This window comes from Gossypium hirsutum, chromosome A07, assembly GCF_007990345.1.
Source record: "Gossypium hirsutum isolate 1008001.06 chromosome A07, Gossypium_hirsutum_v2.1, whole genome shotgun sequence".
In the NCBI taxonomy this organism is placed as follows: domain Eukaryota; kingdom Viridiplantae; phylum Streptophyta; class Magnoliopsida; order Malvales; family Malvaceae; genus Gossypium; species Gossypium hirsutum.
Window position 1 is genome coordinate 33,014,872 of NC_053430.1, and position 15,129 is coordinate 33,030,000.

The 15,129-nt window shown below is 33.3% G+C and overlaps 2 protein-coding genes across 3 annotated transcripts; one reads left to right on the top strand and one right to left on the bottom strand.

The window, feature by feature from the left end:
* The first annotated feature begins 1,746 nt into the window (after nucleotides 1-1,746).
* LOC107952770 (signal peptide peptidase-like 4) lies at nucleotides 1,747-8,147 on the top strand. Of its 2 annotated transcripts, XM_016887940.2 has the most exons (15): nucleotides 1,747-2,090; nucleotides 2,995-3,153; nucleotides 3,290-3,401; nucleotides 4,022-4,138; nucleotides 4,315-4,466; nucleotides 4,596-4,778; nucleotides 5,603-5,637; nucleotides 5,877-6,039; nucleotides 6,255-6,308; nucleotides 6,513-6,605; nucleotides 6,726-6,868; nucleotides 7,200-7,270; nucleotides 7,535-7,618; nucleotides 7,748-7,865; nucleotides 7,955-8,147. In XM_016887940.2, exons 1-14 carry the CDS (start codon nucleotides 1,956-1,958, stop codon nucleotides 7,861-7,863), a joined length of 1,617 nt encoding a protein of 538 aa, XP_016743429.1. In that variant the 5' UTR covers nucleotides 1,747-1,955; the 3' UTR covers nucleotides 7,864-7,865; nucleotides 7,955-8,147. The 2 variants fall into 2 exon arrangements, with proteins under 2 accessions (XP_016743429.1, XP_016743430.1); XM_016887941.2 differs by lacking the exon at nucleotides 1,747-2,090 and having other exon boundaries at nucleotides 3,013-3,153; nucleotides 3,297-3,401.
* A 192-nt stretch (nucleotides 8,148-8,339) lies between these two features.
* LOC121232291 (U-box domain-containing protein 33) lies at nucleotides 8,340-12,185 on the bottom strand. The gene is made up of 10 exons (XM_041117996.1): nucleotides 12,063-12,185; nucleotides 11,799-11,968; nucleotides 11,543-11,673; nucleotides 11,244-11,365; nucleotides 11,043-11,144; nucleotides 10,805-10,964; nucleotides 10,419-10,556; nucleotides 9,632-10,321; nucleotides 8,738-9,472; nucleotides 8,340-8,653 (listed from the first exon to the last, which is right to left on the bottom strand). The coding sequence occupies exons 2-10, from the start codon at nucleotides 11,938-11,940 to the stop codon at nucleotides 8,474-8,476; spliced, it is 2,400 nt and encodes a 799-aa protein (XP_040973930.1). The 5' UTR covers nucleotides 11,941-11,968; nucleotides 12,063-12,185; the 3' UTR covers nucleotides 8,340-8,473.
* Between the last annotated feature and the right edge of the window lie 2,944 nt (nucleotides 12,186-15,129).

Below are 15,129 nucleotides of genomic sequence, written 5' to 3' on the forward strand. Positions count from 1 at the left end.
AAAGGCAAGGATTAACTCACTTGGTGCAAAAATTATGAAATACCAGCTTAGAGAACCCTCCTATGACGTTTTTAGCTGCTGGAATTGAAGAGAAATGAAGAGAAATCTAGATATTTCCTATTTAGTCCTAGTTTTATTTAGTTAATTTTGCAATATTCCAATTTTACCCTTAATTTATCAATTTTTCTGCTGATTTCATACCCTTGCCGTCCAGCCCAAATAACTTTTGGGTCTAACTGCCTTTTAAATCCTTTCTCATTAGACTCTTAAGCTATTTAATCACTCTAGCAACTTTTACACCTATTACAATTTAGTTCTTTTCATTTAATTGACTACCCAAACATTAAAATTTCCTAACGAAATTTTAATACCACATTAATAACATTTTATAAATATTTATAAAATTATTTTTGACTCGGTTTTACGAGATAGAGATCCCGATACCTTATTTTACCCAATTTCTTCAATAATTTCTTTTTCTAACTAATCACTAAATCGATAAAATTTTCCTATCAATATTTTCATATGATTTTCCTATCATATCAATTTTCAAACAAAAATATTGAAATGAATTTCTCTTTAAATCGGATCTATGGTTACGAAACCATTGTTCCGATAACCTTGAATTTAGGCCATTACAGAATTACTTTCAGTTAATCAATTACATTTATGTCTCTATTTTCTGTGAGTCATCCACACTGATATTCAAGACAAAACATCTCCCCAATTGAACTTGATAAACAACATATTAGTCTTTTAATCAGTTTTCTCATTTTCGGTTACACTAGGGATATTTTTAAGTTTATCTACAAATACAAGTTGTTTTTTCATATTACAATCTGACCATGTAATACCACTTAATATTAGTTAAATGTTAGATAACTAGTGAGCCAATATTTGTTTCCATTTTACTTTGCGTGAAAAAGCATTGGAGATAATATACAAAGGGTATTAATATAATTTATGGATATTTCATTAAAGCAAATTTTTCAAAAATACAAGTATACTTAGAAGAAAATACTATACTAAGGGCACTAGATCCCAACATAGGTACCAAGTAAGTATAATTTGTCAAGTTCAAGTATCTCCGTATATATTAGCGCTTATGTTTTCTTTAATGTATTAACTTTTGAAAGATATATTTTAATTTGAATATAAAAATAATATATCTAAAATAATTTAAGTATTTTTATAGAAAAAAAATTCAAACTGGTAATAAAAATAATGAATTTAAATTATTATGAGTTGATTTATTATTAAAAGAGTAATTTAGCGTTTAGATAAAAATTAAAATAAAAGCAAAGTCAAAGTTAGAAATTTTTTTAGAAGGATAGAATTAAGTTATAAATGTATACGAGAGTTAAAATATAATTTTAATATAATAATTTATATATTTATAATTTCTTAAAGGATTAATTAAAAAATTATCATATTTAGAGACTAAAGTACAATTTTATCATAATTTAACTTAAAATTTTAAAGGATTAAAAATTAAATAATCTATTTTAGGGTCCCCTAATTTCAGTTTATATGTTAATAATCCCTTATCCATTTATTTTTTTCAGTGATATTTTGTTAAATAATTTTTACAATATTTTATTAAAAAAATTGTAATATTTATTTTCTATTGAAACAGATAAAAATGTTAAAATTGAAAAAGCGTGAAGTGCAAATCCCGACCTAGAGCGTCAACCACACAGGAAAAAGTCTTAAAAAGAAAATCCAGTCAACAGCTATTACCAGACGGCGTTTATTTCATGTTCCAACCTTCAAACGACAACAACCGAAAATTAAAAATTAATAAAGCGATAATTTTTCCTTTTCTCCCCCTCGGCTTTCATCTTCTTCACATTATTTCCTCTTCAATTCGTTTTTCCCTCCCTTGATTTATCTCTTTGAAAGAAAAGGAGGAAAACCAATAATCCTTTTATTTCCTATGTTAAATCTTTCTAAATATGGAAATAAATTGGGATGTATTTATAGTAATTTTAGTTGTAGTTTTGAGTGCCAGGTTGGGTTCGGCTGGAGATATTGTTCATATTGACAACGTTGCTCCAAAGAGACCTGGTTGTTCTAATAACTTCGTTCTGGTATTCCCACAAAAAACCCCCTATACTTTACTACCTATACTTTTTTCCCCCTAGCTTTCTTATTGATGTCTGCTTGGTTGCTAAGAAAATGAACGATGAAAGAATCTTGCTTTTCTTTTTCTACTTATTGTCGGGTTAAGATGTTTTTTTTTTAAAAGTTGATATGTAGTTTAACTATTTCCTTTTTTAGATTTATTTTCTCTAAATTATGACTGTCTTTTTGTTCTTCCTTTTTGATTGCTGGGAATATTTTATTTTCTGGGTTTGTTTGGGTGATTTTGATCCTGATGAAAAATTATTGCGAGTTATTTTATTTTTTGGTGATCCAAAAGGATAATGAATTGTAATTTTCTTTGAGCTAAATTATCTTGAACTATGGTATAGGTTTTTGTTTTGTTTTGTTTTTCTTTTTTTTTTGGTTATTATGACTAGGTGAGGAAATACATTATCTTTTTTAAGCATTGGAAAGAATAGTTTATCTAAACGAAGCTAAATAGTTATTTTGGGTTAATCTGAGGAAGACTCTTTTGTCATAATATTGGAATGGTGAAGCACTTGTAGACATTTCCTAACAGCCAAAGGAAGGCTTAATTTTAAAGTAGATCCAAAGTACATTATTCTTGGATTCTTTCCATTGAATGTCTTTAATCTCCTAATATTTGCAAATTGAACTCAGCTTACAAAGGTTGAGTAAATAGTTAATACTTTGACATCTTTTTGTTTGTTATTTTCCCCTTCTAAATGTTGGACTTAATAATAGATTTGTTACTTCTTTGCTCCCCTTTTAAAATTGAATTAGAGATGGTACTTGTTTAGTCGTAATGATTTATTCATATTCTTTGGTACATCGTTAATGTAAATTATGAATATGGATTTTGTATTAGATTGATCCAATTTGTTATAGGTAAAAGTCCCAACCTGGATTGAGGGTTTAGAAGACAATGAGTATGTTGGTGTTGGCGCTCGTTTTGGACCTACTTTGGAGTCGAAGGAAAAACATGCAAGCCATACCAAACTTGCACTTGCAGACCCTCCTCATTGTTGCAGCAAGCCTAGGAATAAGGTTTTCAAATTCTGATCCTTTTTACAATGTATTCATCCAATTAGGTTCCTGACATATGCATGTGCTTTCATCTGATCAGTTTCCCTTACTCTGGTTCCTTTACTCTTTCGTAATCTTGAACATCCTCTGTTGTTAGCTTACAGGGGAAGTCATTCTGGTGCATCGAGGTAACTGTAGTTTCACAGTGAAGGCAAATGTTGCTGAAGAAGCTGGTGCTTCTGCCATCCTCATAATAAACAACCAAACAGGTATGTAATGTCCTTTTACGTGCAACTAGTAAGAGCTTGTCCATCTTGATGGCCTGTTGTGGTAAAAATTAATTCCATACCCTATCCTCATTCATGTACTACTTGCCTTTATTAGAGGCATTCTCTTGACAGATGGTCTCATCTCATTTTATAGTAAGTTTTTGTGTCTGAACTGAAAGAAAAAGAAGATTTTCTGTGCTAGATGCATGATAAGATTATTGCTTCAATTTGGAAATTTGAAGAAATTTTGTGGGCTTACATTGGCTTATGACATCTTTCCCTTTTTCAACTATAGCCATACCACAACACTGATCAGAAAACTGCTCATGATCTTACATTTCCTGTTCTTCATGATACGTGTTTAAATATCATTGCATTTTATTCATCCACATTCTGTATAGCTGTTTGTGATGTCAACATTTGCAGTTCTTGGAGCTTAGTTGAGCTACCATTGTGGTAGTACCAGATTCTTAATCAACTTAATCATAAAAGGAAAATAAATGTTACATTAAAAATGATAGAATTTATTCTAATGGCTAATTACAGGTTTTGGCACTTGTCAGCAGTCCAAAACCTGTATTTGCTTTCTAAAGATTGAATCAGTTAATCTTTTTCTACAGAACTCTTCAAGATGGTTTGTGAATCTGATGCTGATGTAAATATAAAAATACCGGCTGTCATGCTCCCTCAGGATGCTGGTTCACGTTTGGAAAAATATATAACTAACAACACCATGGGTATGACTTTCTTTCTTATGCATTTCTTTTATTACCATTGTCACACTTGATCCTGCCTTTTTGCTGTTCCAGAAAAATGCTTTCTTCTGATCTTTTACCTTGCTTGGGATGGGAATACCTATACGGCATTTTGTCAGATGGATTTTAAATTGTCTGCAATTTTCATCTTTATGTAGTGTCTGTTGCTCTTTACTCTCCAAAGCGCCCAGCAGTTGATATTGCTGAAGTTTTTTTGTGGCTAATGGCTGTTGGTACCATCTTGTGTGCCTCTTATTGGTCTGCATGGACTGCTAGAGAAGTTGCTATTGAGCAAGAGAAGCTACTCAAGGTCACTTTTACACCTTAATTTTATGCATTCTTTGTTAAAATTCTCTTCTAGCATATATGTAGCTAAGCTTTTTTCAGTACAATTCAATCATTCATCACTATCTTTTGCTGATTGATGATGTTTGCACAGGATGCTTCAGAAGAATTTCTACAAGTAGGAGCTGCAGGTTCAAGTGGTTTTGTTGACATAAATACAACATCAGCAATTCTCTTTGTTGTAATTGCTTCATGTTTCTTGGTCATGCTTTACAAGCTGATGTCATTCTGGTTTGTCGAGGTTCTGGTGGTTCTTTTCTGCATCGGTGGAGTAGAGGTGTGCCTGTCTTCATATATTTGTATGCTTAGCTCAGTGTGGGTTATTCCTTTCATCTTTTTGTTGGTAGTTCACAAGTTATTACTGATCTACTTCATGTTTTCTCCTACAGTTTTCAATATTTTTGTTTGGAGTTTTATGATTTAACTAATGCTGCTAGTCTTCTTTTCTCTTATTTATATGCTTCTCTTGTTCCTGTTTTTGGTCTGTGATTCTTTGGAAAACTTTAGCCTAAATTAATTCACACAGTCTGCAATGTCACTAAATGTGACTAATGGTTATGAACTATGAAGCCATTTGGCGAAAGCTACATTTTGTTGCCCATGCGCATCTTGTGAACATCGAGCACCATGATCTATGTCTGAACACTTTTCAGGAAACTTTATCAGATGCATGCACATTTCGGGGAAGAAACCAATTTTTTCAACATGAAAATCTTGAATCTGTTCCCTAGGAGGGGATACCAGTTTCAGAAGTTGTAATCAAGGACAACTTGTTCCTTATAGATAACCAGCATTTCTCTTTGTTTCATAGTTTCTTTGGTGGACTTGGTGATGTCTAGTCCTTTATGTTTTTATGGAGGCTAAGATTTTGACGAGAACCCATGCCTGTCCGTGCAATTTTTTTGAACCTCAATTCAAAAACATCTGTTGAATAAATATGCCTGGGTGTATAACTTAATTAATCAGAAGCCGCATTTGATTTGCATGTTATATTTTCCTGACATTCTCTTGAGACAAGGCCTGATAAAAAGGGCATAGGGTGGGGGGTTGAGGATGTTTCTTTAAGATAAGTGCTGATCCTTGTTATCCTTATGCTTCCAGGGCCTACAAACGTGTTTGGGGGCACTTTTAGCATGGTATGCATATTACTTCCCTGTTGCTTTTGCGTGTTTACGTGTACATCCTCTTGATTCTTCTGCTTCAATATGACTGTAATTAAACAGCATGAAAACCAAAGTCTCTCATGAAGATATGGAACAAGGAAGTCTTACAATGTTCTAAGAGCAACAATATTCCCTAGAATACATGCTTTACTTTCAAGTTTTAGTGAGCAAGTTATAAGTCATATGACACTGACAGCTAAATATGCATGTAGTTTCAGGTGGTTTCGACGCTATGCAGAATCATTTATTAAAGTACCCTTCTTTGGAGCTGTTTCGCATCTGACACTGGCTGTTTGCCCCTTCTGCATAACATTTGCTGTTGTTTGGGCAGTGTATCGACGTATCTCATTTGCCTGGATAGGTCAAGATATTCTTGTAAGACCACATTTTTTTGTATCTAACCATCATGTTTGTGATTTGTGCTTAAATGCTGATCGGTTGATTTTATTGTATTGTATCTGATGTCCTCAGTTGCTAGTAGTGACATCTCTTCACATTGAACATTAATATGCTTGGAACTTAGTTTGATTTACATTCTTTTTGTGATGAACTGATGATATTTAAACCTCCTTGTTTGCCTTTTCAATCAGGGCATTGCACTTATAATCACAGTCCTTCAGATTGTTCGTGTGCCAAATCTCAAGGTGAGTACCTTCATTTGTTTGGCTTTTTTCTACCTATTGCTTAGAGACACATGCACTTTTTTGCTATTATATCGGTCTTATCTTGTCCATAAGTCTGTACATACTGGATACATATGCATGTAGCTAGTTTACATTTGAGAATAATTGAAGTGTGTCGGTTTATTTTTTTTGATGCTCTTTAGTGGTGATTCTTTACTGAACCAGGTTGGAACTGTTCTTCTGGGTTGTGCTTTCTTGTACGATATCTTCTGGGTATTTGTTTCCAAATGGTGGTTTCATGAGAGTGTGATGATAGTTGTAAGTAATTATGAGCATTATTTCTTCACCATTGGAGATTTTAAGGGGTTGATATTCTTTCTATAGATTGTTGGACCATTGAGGAAATGACATTATCTTTATTATTTTTCTTCTATATAGGTAGCTCGTGGTGATAAGAGTGGAGAGGATGGCATACCGATGCTACTAAAAATTCCACGGATGTTTGATCCTTGGGGTGGCTACAGTGTTATTGGATTTGGAGACATAATCTTACCTGGACTGGTTGTGGCATTTTCTCTAAGGTTTGAATATTGGAGCCTCAGCTGTCTGCTTTCCACAGGATTTAGAAATTAAATTTGATCTTTGTTATCTTTGCTGGTTCTTTATGCTTTTGTATGGTTTAAGACTTTATAAGATTTAACTATAAGCCAAAAGATACTGATTGTTATTTGTTAGTGGCAATATTTACAAATATTTGTTTAAACCTGAAATTGTTGCTTTTGTTTGTTTCCGGAGTACTCTTATGTCTTACCTTCATTCAAATGTTACAGCAATTAGTTTTGTTCCAAACAAAGAGATTTGTTTCTTATGTTCAGTCTGTTCATTGACAGATAGTATTGATGAATTTTGCAGATATGATTGGATGACAAAGAAGAGTCTTCGAGCAGGATACTTTGTATGGGCAATGACTGCTTATGGTTTAGGTATGAGAAATTGTAAAGTTGCTGAGCCATCCAGTTGATATATGTGGGGAGTTTGACGTAACCAAGCCAAGTTCGAGTTCTACATTGTTTCAACTATACTTGCAGAGCTTGTTTAATAGTCCCATAATCTGAAGGCGCAAAAATGATGTCCCTCAGATTTGTTGGACCCCTTGTATTGTGCAATATGAATATTATTTTGCAGCTTCCTTTTACTTTTCTTATGTCTTGCCCATTAATTCTCTATTCCTTAAATTCACTCCATAGGTCTTCTGGTCACGTATGTCGCCTTGAACTTGATGGATGGACATGGCCAACCTGCTTTGCTTTACATTGTTCCTTTCACACTTGGTAAGTGGCGATGAGATTAAAAACAGTGTGGTCGCTGTAACCCAGATGGCCATGCTCATAAACACCTGACAAAATGTCATCTTCCACTTTATTTCTCTTACCATTTATTCATCTATTGCATGGTTGCAGGTACCTTAATTACACTGGGAAAGAAGAGGGGTGATCTCACAACTCTCTGGACAAGAGGAGAACCAGAAAGACCTTGTCCGCATGTGCAACTTCAGCCCTTAGAACAAAAGGAATAATGGTAATAAACCGTGAACAATTAGTAGCTCAACTGTTCGCCAGTTTTGGTGACTAGTACAGAAATCAGTTGAAAAGTTCTTACCCTTTCAGGTTGTAGAGAAGCATGTAATATTTGCAGTATTTTCGACGCTTATGGAGACTGACAAGTAACAGAGTAACTTTTAATCCAGTTCAACTAATTCTATAGGAGTTTTACAGTTGATTCTGTAACCCTATGATCAGATGACGAGAAAGTATTAGATGAATTCGAGACTGCAGTTCTGAGTGATTTTTTTTGCATGAATGTTGTGTTCCATCGAAGTAATTTTCTTATTTTCTTTGAGAACCCGGATCACATTCAACATATCAGTAAATATCAACATCTGCAACTCTTTTTTTTTCTTTTCTTATTCACAGCTTCCTTCATATAATATATATTTGTTGTCAATAATGCAAGATACATATTTTTGTAATTCTAGATATATGAAGTATTCGGTTTCTGAACTCTGACATTATAATATATATGCAAACAACATATAGGAATCATAGTATTACACTGTATTTTTTATAAACATTAAAGAGACAACATGGGGGGAATAGTCAAACATGTTGGAGGAACAAGAAAGAGTTTCAACGGTTTTCCTGCCATTGCTGAATAGCAGAACGAAGAGGAAAGTTGGGGATAAGATTGAGATTTGGAAGCCGGAGGTTTGTCATAGGGGAAGTATCATGGTCAGCCAGCCAATCCTGCAATGCAGTTGCCTCATAAGTATAACCGTCGGCTGCCACATGCGGATCACTCATAACTGCCTGTAATATAAATTGGAAAACTATGTTTTATTGGATTCAACTATATAATCCACTCAATGAAAGACCAAACGGAGCGAACCTAACCTGTAAAATGGGACAAAGGAAATAAGATGGCGGTTCGCTATCTTCGTTGGACTCTGGAGCATATGCTATTGAGGCTATGGAAGGTTTCATCGTTTCAAGTACCTTCAAAACATCTGAAGCAAGATCAGGTCGACGGCTTCGGTTTATGTCACAGCATCTTATAGCCAAGTGAGTCAACTGCGCAACTTGGTGTGGCCAGTTCCCAGCTGAAGAATCTAAGAAGGAACTCAGATTTCCGCCATTTAATAGCTCGCTTTGTGCACTCTCGGCTATACCCTGAGTTGATCTCCCACTAAGTAACTGTAATACTATGATGCCAAAAGGGTATAAGTCTAAACTGTGAGATACTCTTCTTGAATTACGAAAATCAGGATCAAGGTAAGGATTTGGATTGCTTGATTCTGTCATATTGCTCGAGTTTTCAACGAGAGAGAATGCACGGCAAGATCCAAAGTCACTAAGTTTGCAGCCAAAGTTGTCATCGAGGAGAATATTCCCCGGCTTTAAGTTGCCATGCACTAGTTTACCAGAATGTAGAAACATTAGTGTAGAACATAGCTGAGTAGCTATATGCATCCGAGATTGCCATGACAGTGGGGGCATGTCGTTCCTGCTGTTCAAATGATCTTCAAGACTTCCATTAGGAACATATTCATAGACTAAAGCCCTTTTCTCAGGGCAGGCTCCAATGAGATTTACTAGGTTCGGATGCCTCAATTTAATCAAATCATCAACCTGAAATAGAGGAGAGCATACTCTATTTCATTCTATTGCAGATCAGTAATATCTTTGATTCTAAAAATTCTACTCTCAACACTTGCATGTTAGCCTTCAAACTGAAAGACAACAATAAAATTTAAGATGCCTAATGAATATAAGATTTAGATTCCGTACCTCCTGTAGGAATTCATTTGAATCTTGAAAGCTATTTCGGCCGAGCACCTTTATAACCACTTCAGTGTGACGTAGGGCACATTTATAGTATACACTCCCTCGAGCTCCTTCTGCTATCTTATACAATTGGTCAAAGTCTTCAGTTGCTTCCTCAATCTCTGACAGAGAGAACTCTATGAAGGGTTGCTGCAAATGAGAGTTTGAGGTATCTTCGGATTGTTTTCTTAAAAGCTCTTCGTTTATTCTACGAGTATTTTCAAGCTCAACCAGCAGCTCATCCTTTTCTTTCTGGCAAATCTCTAACTGATCCAAAGTTGCATCATGAATCTCTGATACAGACAACTGATCAAGGTTGAATTGGTCCATATGTGTGCTTGAGGTCTCTTCTGCTTGTTTTCTCAAAAGCTCTTCAATCACTTTATGACTATTTTCAAGCTCGATTTGCAACTCATCTCGTTCTTTCAGGGAAACCTGTAACTGCTCCACGGCTGACGATAATTCATCTTCCAATTGTTTCATCCTGCTCTCCGAGTTGGCAACTCGGCTTTCCAGTATAGAATTTTGTTCCCTAGAAACTGAAAGCTCTTCTTCTCCGAGCCTCTTAATATTTTCAAGGCTCTCATTCTGTTTCGCAAGTGCTGTCTCATTTTCTCTCTTGCATTCATTGTACAACCTTTCTAACATTTTTGCCTACAATTCAAGGGCAGGGATTAGTAACCATACTAAATCTGAATTTGCAACTTCATAAAACAGGGGAAAACAAAGCCTGAAATGCAGAAGACATTACTTGGCGCATAGCTCGGGTAGCATTCATTTCAGCTTTAACTCGCCTGTCGGACTCTTCGAATGCTTTCTGATTAGATGATTCAGCTTCCTTCAGTGCCTGTTCAAGTCGATCAAATAGTTGATCATTGCTACTTCCTTCCTGCCAACAAACCATGAACCATTCAAAGACATCAGCATACATCAGTTCAAATCTGAAAAACGCTTCATTCCTCAGCTTCCAGGTCAAAACTAAGCTATAAAGACGACGGAATGGCACTGGTGATAATCAACATATGACAATAGAGAACATGAATGTAGACGTTCTTGACATGTAGCTTTTATGGAAGATGATCTTCTACTGTATGATAGTGTTATGGTATATTGGGGCATTGATAAAGAATCACAAACCTCTCCAGAGTGAAGCACGTCATATAGCTCAATCTCACATTCACTCTCCTCTCTTTCCTCGGATACAGTCGAGCCAAAAATACCAGCAGCTTCAGTAGAACTTGTCAAATAACTAGAACCAGATGGACTTGGTGCATTTGATGATTGCGCAGTTTCAAACCTACAGTAAAGACCTCGATGTCATTACAATGGAAGCAATCGGAACTTGCAATCTCATTAGTGACAATCAGTGAGCTACCTTGTGTGGACAAGGTGGTCCCTGCAAATGAACCAAATTTGGCATGAAAATGGTGCATTTTCGTTCACATATTGTGCTTTCTCAGACATCAGCCACATTCCCCTGCAATAAAAAGGTGAAGTTCAGCTGAAGAGTGAAGAAAGAAAGTAAGATCATTCATTAAGGAAACTGAGAACAGTTTAATAACAAAATTAATTGTACTCTGAGAAGTGCTCATCAGCTGCTGCGCCCATCACTAGCTTCTTGATATTGTGCCGACGAATCAGTTCCACAATCCCCTTTGCAACATCATCCATCTGAATATGTAGCCTTATGGCACTGACCTGCACAATATTGAAGAACTGTTTCAGAAAAAAAGAAAAAGTACAACTCTCTGATTACAGAACCTATAAACCCATAAATAATGGAAGTAAATAAGTTTCCATTAAGCAAACACGGTCTTCTGCTGAGCTCAGTAGAGCCGTTAAATGAGCAGTCAGTAGAGGAAGAAGAAATAGTACCCCAGCTTGACTACAAAAAAGAAGGTATTCATCCAAGATCCGGTTCATCATGTCCTTTCCAACTTCCTCTAGACCTCTGATTTGTTGTTGATCAAAAATGATTTCAGCTAAATTCCCATCGACTCCGTACACTCCATAAGGGGAGGGAAGAAAAAAGAAGGAAAAAAAATCAGATTACATGCAGCTAAGAATCTCAAAGAACCATTAGAAATCAACAGTCCAAATTCATATACTACTAGAGAGAGAGTTGACTTACTGGATGAGATCATTTTGGAAGGCTGATGAACATGAAGAATGCAAACTTTCCGGGGCTTAAGGTTATGTAAAACCCATAGCAAAGTGAGCTCACTTTCTTCAACTCCCCCCACTGCAACATATATGGTATCCTCACTACCCATGCTTCTCCTAATTACTAACTCAATCCACCTGCGATGAAGTTGCAGACATAGGTCAGTTAAAGCCAAAGCCAAAGCAATTTTTTTTCTATTTATCTGGTGTAAAAGTAGTAAACCAAGGAAACCTTCAAGGCAAGTTCCTAGTCAAGACGGGGTCAATGAAACTATTTCAAACAGGAAAAGATTCCCTGCGTTAAGACCTGTTGGGTCACTTGTCATTGCAAGCAATTAATCACCAATAGTTTTGTTAGTATTAATGTCAAAAAGGAAACGTTTGATTTCCAAACTCTTTTTTGGCTTTGATAACAAAAAAAGAACTTTTGGATTTTTATAAACCCATGGTTTCAATGGTGAATGCTGGGTTCCACAAGCCAACATCATTTCTTCTTTATTCACTGGATTGGATATAGGAAGCATATTATTCCTTTTTTCTGTCTTAATGCATGCATTTCCTTAATTTTTCTGTAAGTGAAATCACTTTCATATGTTAAAACCTAAAATTGGATTATATTTATATATTTCTTAATAGATGATTGATAATTTCAAATGTGTCTCATTAAACGTATTCCACCTCTTCATCTATGAAATAAGGCAGTTTTCAAACACCTAGTGAACAAAAAAATGAAAAATTAAAGGGATAGAAATGAAATATATAAATTTCTTTTGAAAAAAAATTAGAAAGATAAAAAATTGAGTACATAGAAAGATATAAATTTTTTTTTTCACATATGTACTTGGTAAGGAATATGAATTTTTTTTTCATCCATTGATTGATGGAGTTGAAAAAAAATGACAGAAAGAAAAAGAAAACAATTCAAATATACATAATTTTAAACTAACATATGCAAATATAATTTTTCTCTTCTCTTATCATTTAAATATGGAAGAACTGATTTTTATGCATTATTTTGAGAAATTAAATTTTTTTACTTTTATTTTTTTTCTACTAAGTATACTCAAAATCTATTTTCTTCTTGCTTTTTCACTCTTTCCACCCATCTTTCTATTTTCCATCCAACCAAATACACCATTAAACTCCTCGTGAACAAAGAAATTAGATAAACATTTGACCACGTCATGTCATATATATTTTTATTCTAGAACAATATATGTGTTTAAATAGAGGTTTATGGATGAGGATTGGTAGGGTTCAAATTGATTTTATAAATAATATTAGTATATTTTATGTTTTTTCAAGTTTAGTTCGAATCAAAATATGAATATAAAATTTTGTTCAAGCCCATACATATTTGTAAATGATTAATCTAATATATTTTTGTCTACCTATATTATTTTTATTTTTTAAAAGATATTTATAAAATTTAATTTAATATTTAATAATTTTATATATTTTTTCATTTATTAAAATTTTAAATATAAGAAAATTAACACATTTTTATTATAACATTATATATTATTATAAACTTAACTTTCAGTTTTCTTTTCTTATAATATTATAACATTTTTAATTTAGTATTTAATTTTTTACACCAAACAAACAAGAATGGAGGAGAAAGGATTATATGAAACAGAAATATTATCCCCATCTAATAGCTTAATGTCACATCACCAATTTCATCTTGAATTTCAGGATTTCCATTTGGATTTAAATTTATTTTTAGGATGAAAATGCTAAAATTCAAGATGAAAATATTAATGTAGTATTTAAACTATTGAAAAAGAGTTACAGATGACATGACATCATTGTTTTATATCATCCTTTCTCTTCACGATTATATGCTTAGTGTGTATCATATTTACGTTTGCTTTTGATCACTAGGTTGTTGAAATTTGAACATTTAGAAATGGTATAGAAAGAATAATTTATATGGGAATTGTAACAATCTGTTTTTCAGTGGTGTCGAAAATAGTAGTTTTGGGGCCACCAAATTCGACGAGTAAGTTCGTAAATATTATTATTTAATATTTACGAGTCAAACATGGTTTTAAAAAGGTTTTTGATTTGATAATTTATGTTATATAAATGATTTATTAAGTTCAAGTAGTAAAACCCTAAGGTCAAATGGTTTTAGAAAATGAGGTATCGGGACCTCATTTCTATAAATAGAGCCGTAAATATTTTTATAAATATTTACGGAGTTCCATTAAGGTGTTATTAAAGTTTCGTTGAAAAATTTTAACGTTTCGATAGTTAATTAATTAAAAAAGACTAAATTGTAAAAGATGTAAATTTGATCACAATTTGATTTGAGTGATTTATTGGTTTATTGAGTAAAGGAAAAGAGAATTAAATGGTAATTAGACCATTTAACGGTTTTGGACAACTAAAAGCATGAAAATTTGATGATTATTAAATGGATAAAATGGTAATTTGATAATTAAATTAAATAAAATAAAACCAAAATGTTATATCATCATTTTCATGTCTTCTTCACGAATTGAAAGAAGAATGAAACCATGGTTATACCTTCAAGCTTTGGCCATGCTTTGGATGTTGCATGTAAGTCCATTTTAGTCTCATTTTTAATAATTTTTATGTTTTTGAGATCGTTGCAACTAGGTCTAGCTAACCCGTACCTTTGATTTTGAAACTGTCAAAGATTGTAAATGTTTCCATTGATTAATCTAGTGATTTTTTGATGTTAAATGATGAATTTGAAATATTAGTTGGTATTTAAAAGTATTTTGTTAAGTGATTTTTGATGAATTTATCTAGTAGGGACTAAATTGTTAAAATAATAAATATATAAGGATTTTTGTGAAATTGTTGTATAAATAGGTTTTATTGGATGCAAAAATATTCGGCTAGGCTCAATTTTGGGTAAAAATGGTTAAATTGCATGTTGTAGGCTCGAGGATTAAATTGAATAAAAGTAAAACTTTAGGGGCAATTTTATAAAAATGTAAAAAAGAATAAATTGCATAAAATATTTTTTTTATTGTCTAAATTAATAGATTGAATAAAATTATTAATTTAGATCAAGATCGGGTAAAAAATCGAAGAGAATGGAAAGTTACCAAAATACCCTTGTAATTTGACATTTCTGTAATTTTGCCAGCTAAGTTCATATGAATTGAATTTTATATAATTTTGAATAATTGAATGTTATTGTGTGATTCTATTATGATTGAATCAATATATATATGTTATTTTACAATTTATCAAGTAAAGAGACAATAGACATACGACTATCGAGCCCCGTTTGAACCTTAGGAATATATAAAATACAA

Excerpts from the sequence above, each read along its gene's own strand:
- LOC107952770 (XM_016887940.2), top strand. The coding sequence starts at position 1,956 with ATGGAAATAAATTGGGATGTATTTATAGTAATTTTAGTTGTAGTTTTG. Across the intron at positions 3,154-3,289 it reads GCAGCAAGCCTAGGAATAAG|CTTACAGGGGAAGTCATTCT; the intron begins GTTTTCAAATTC and ends CTCTGTTGTTAG. Across the intron at positions 7,271-7,534 it reads AATGACTGCTTATGGTTTAG|GTCTTCTGGTCACGTATGTC; the intron begins GTATGAGAAATT and ends TTCACTCCATAG.
- LOC121232291 (XM_041117996.1), bottom strand. The coding sequence starts at position 11,940 with ATGGGTAGTGAGGATACCATATATGTTGCAGTGGGGGGAGTTGAAGAA. Across the intron at positions 11,674-11,798 it reads TTCCAAAATGATCTCATCCA|TGTACGGAGTCGATGGGAAT; the intron begins GTAAGTCAACTC and ends CCCCTTATGGAG. Across the intron at positions 11,366-11,542 it reads TTTTTTGTAGTCAAGCTGGG|GTCAGTGCCATAAGGCTACA; the intron begins GTACTATTTCTT and ends AATATTGTGCAG.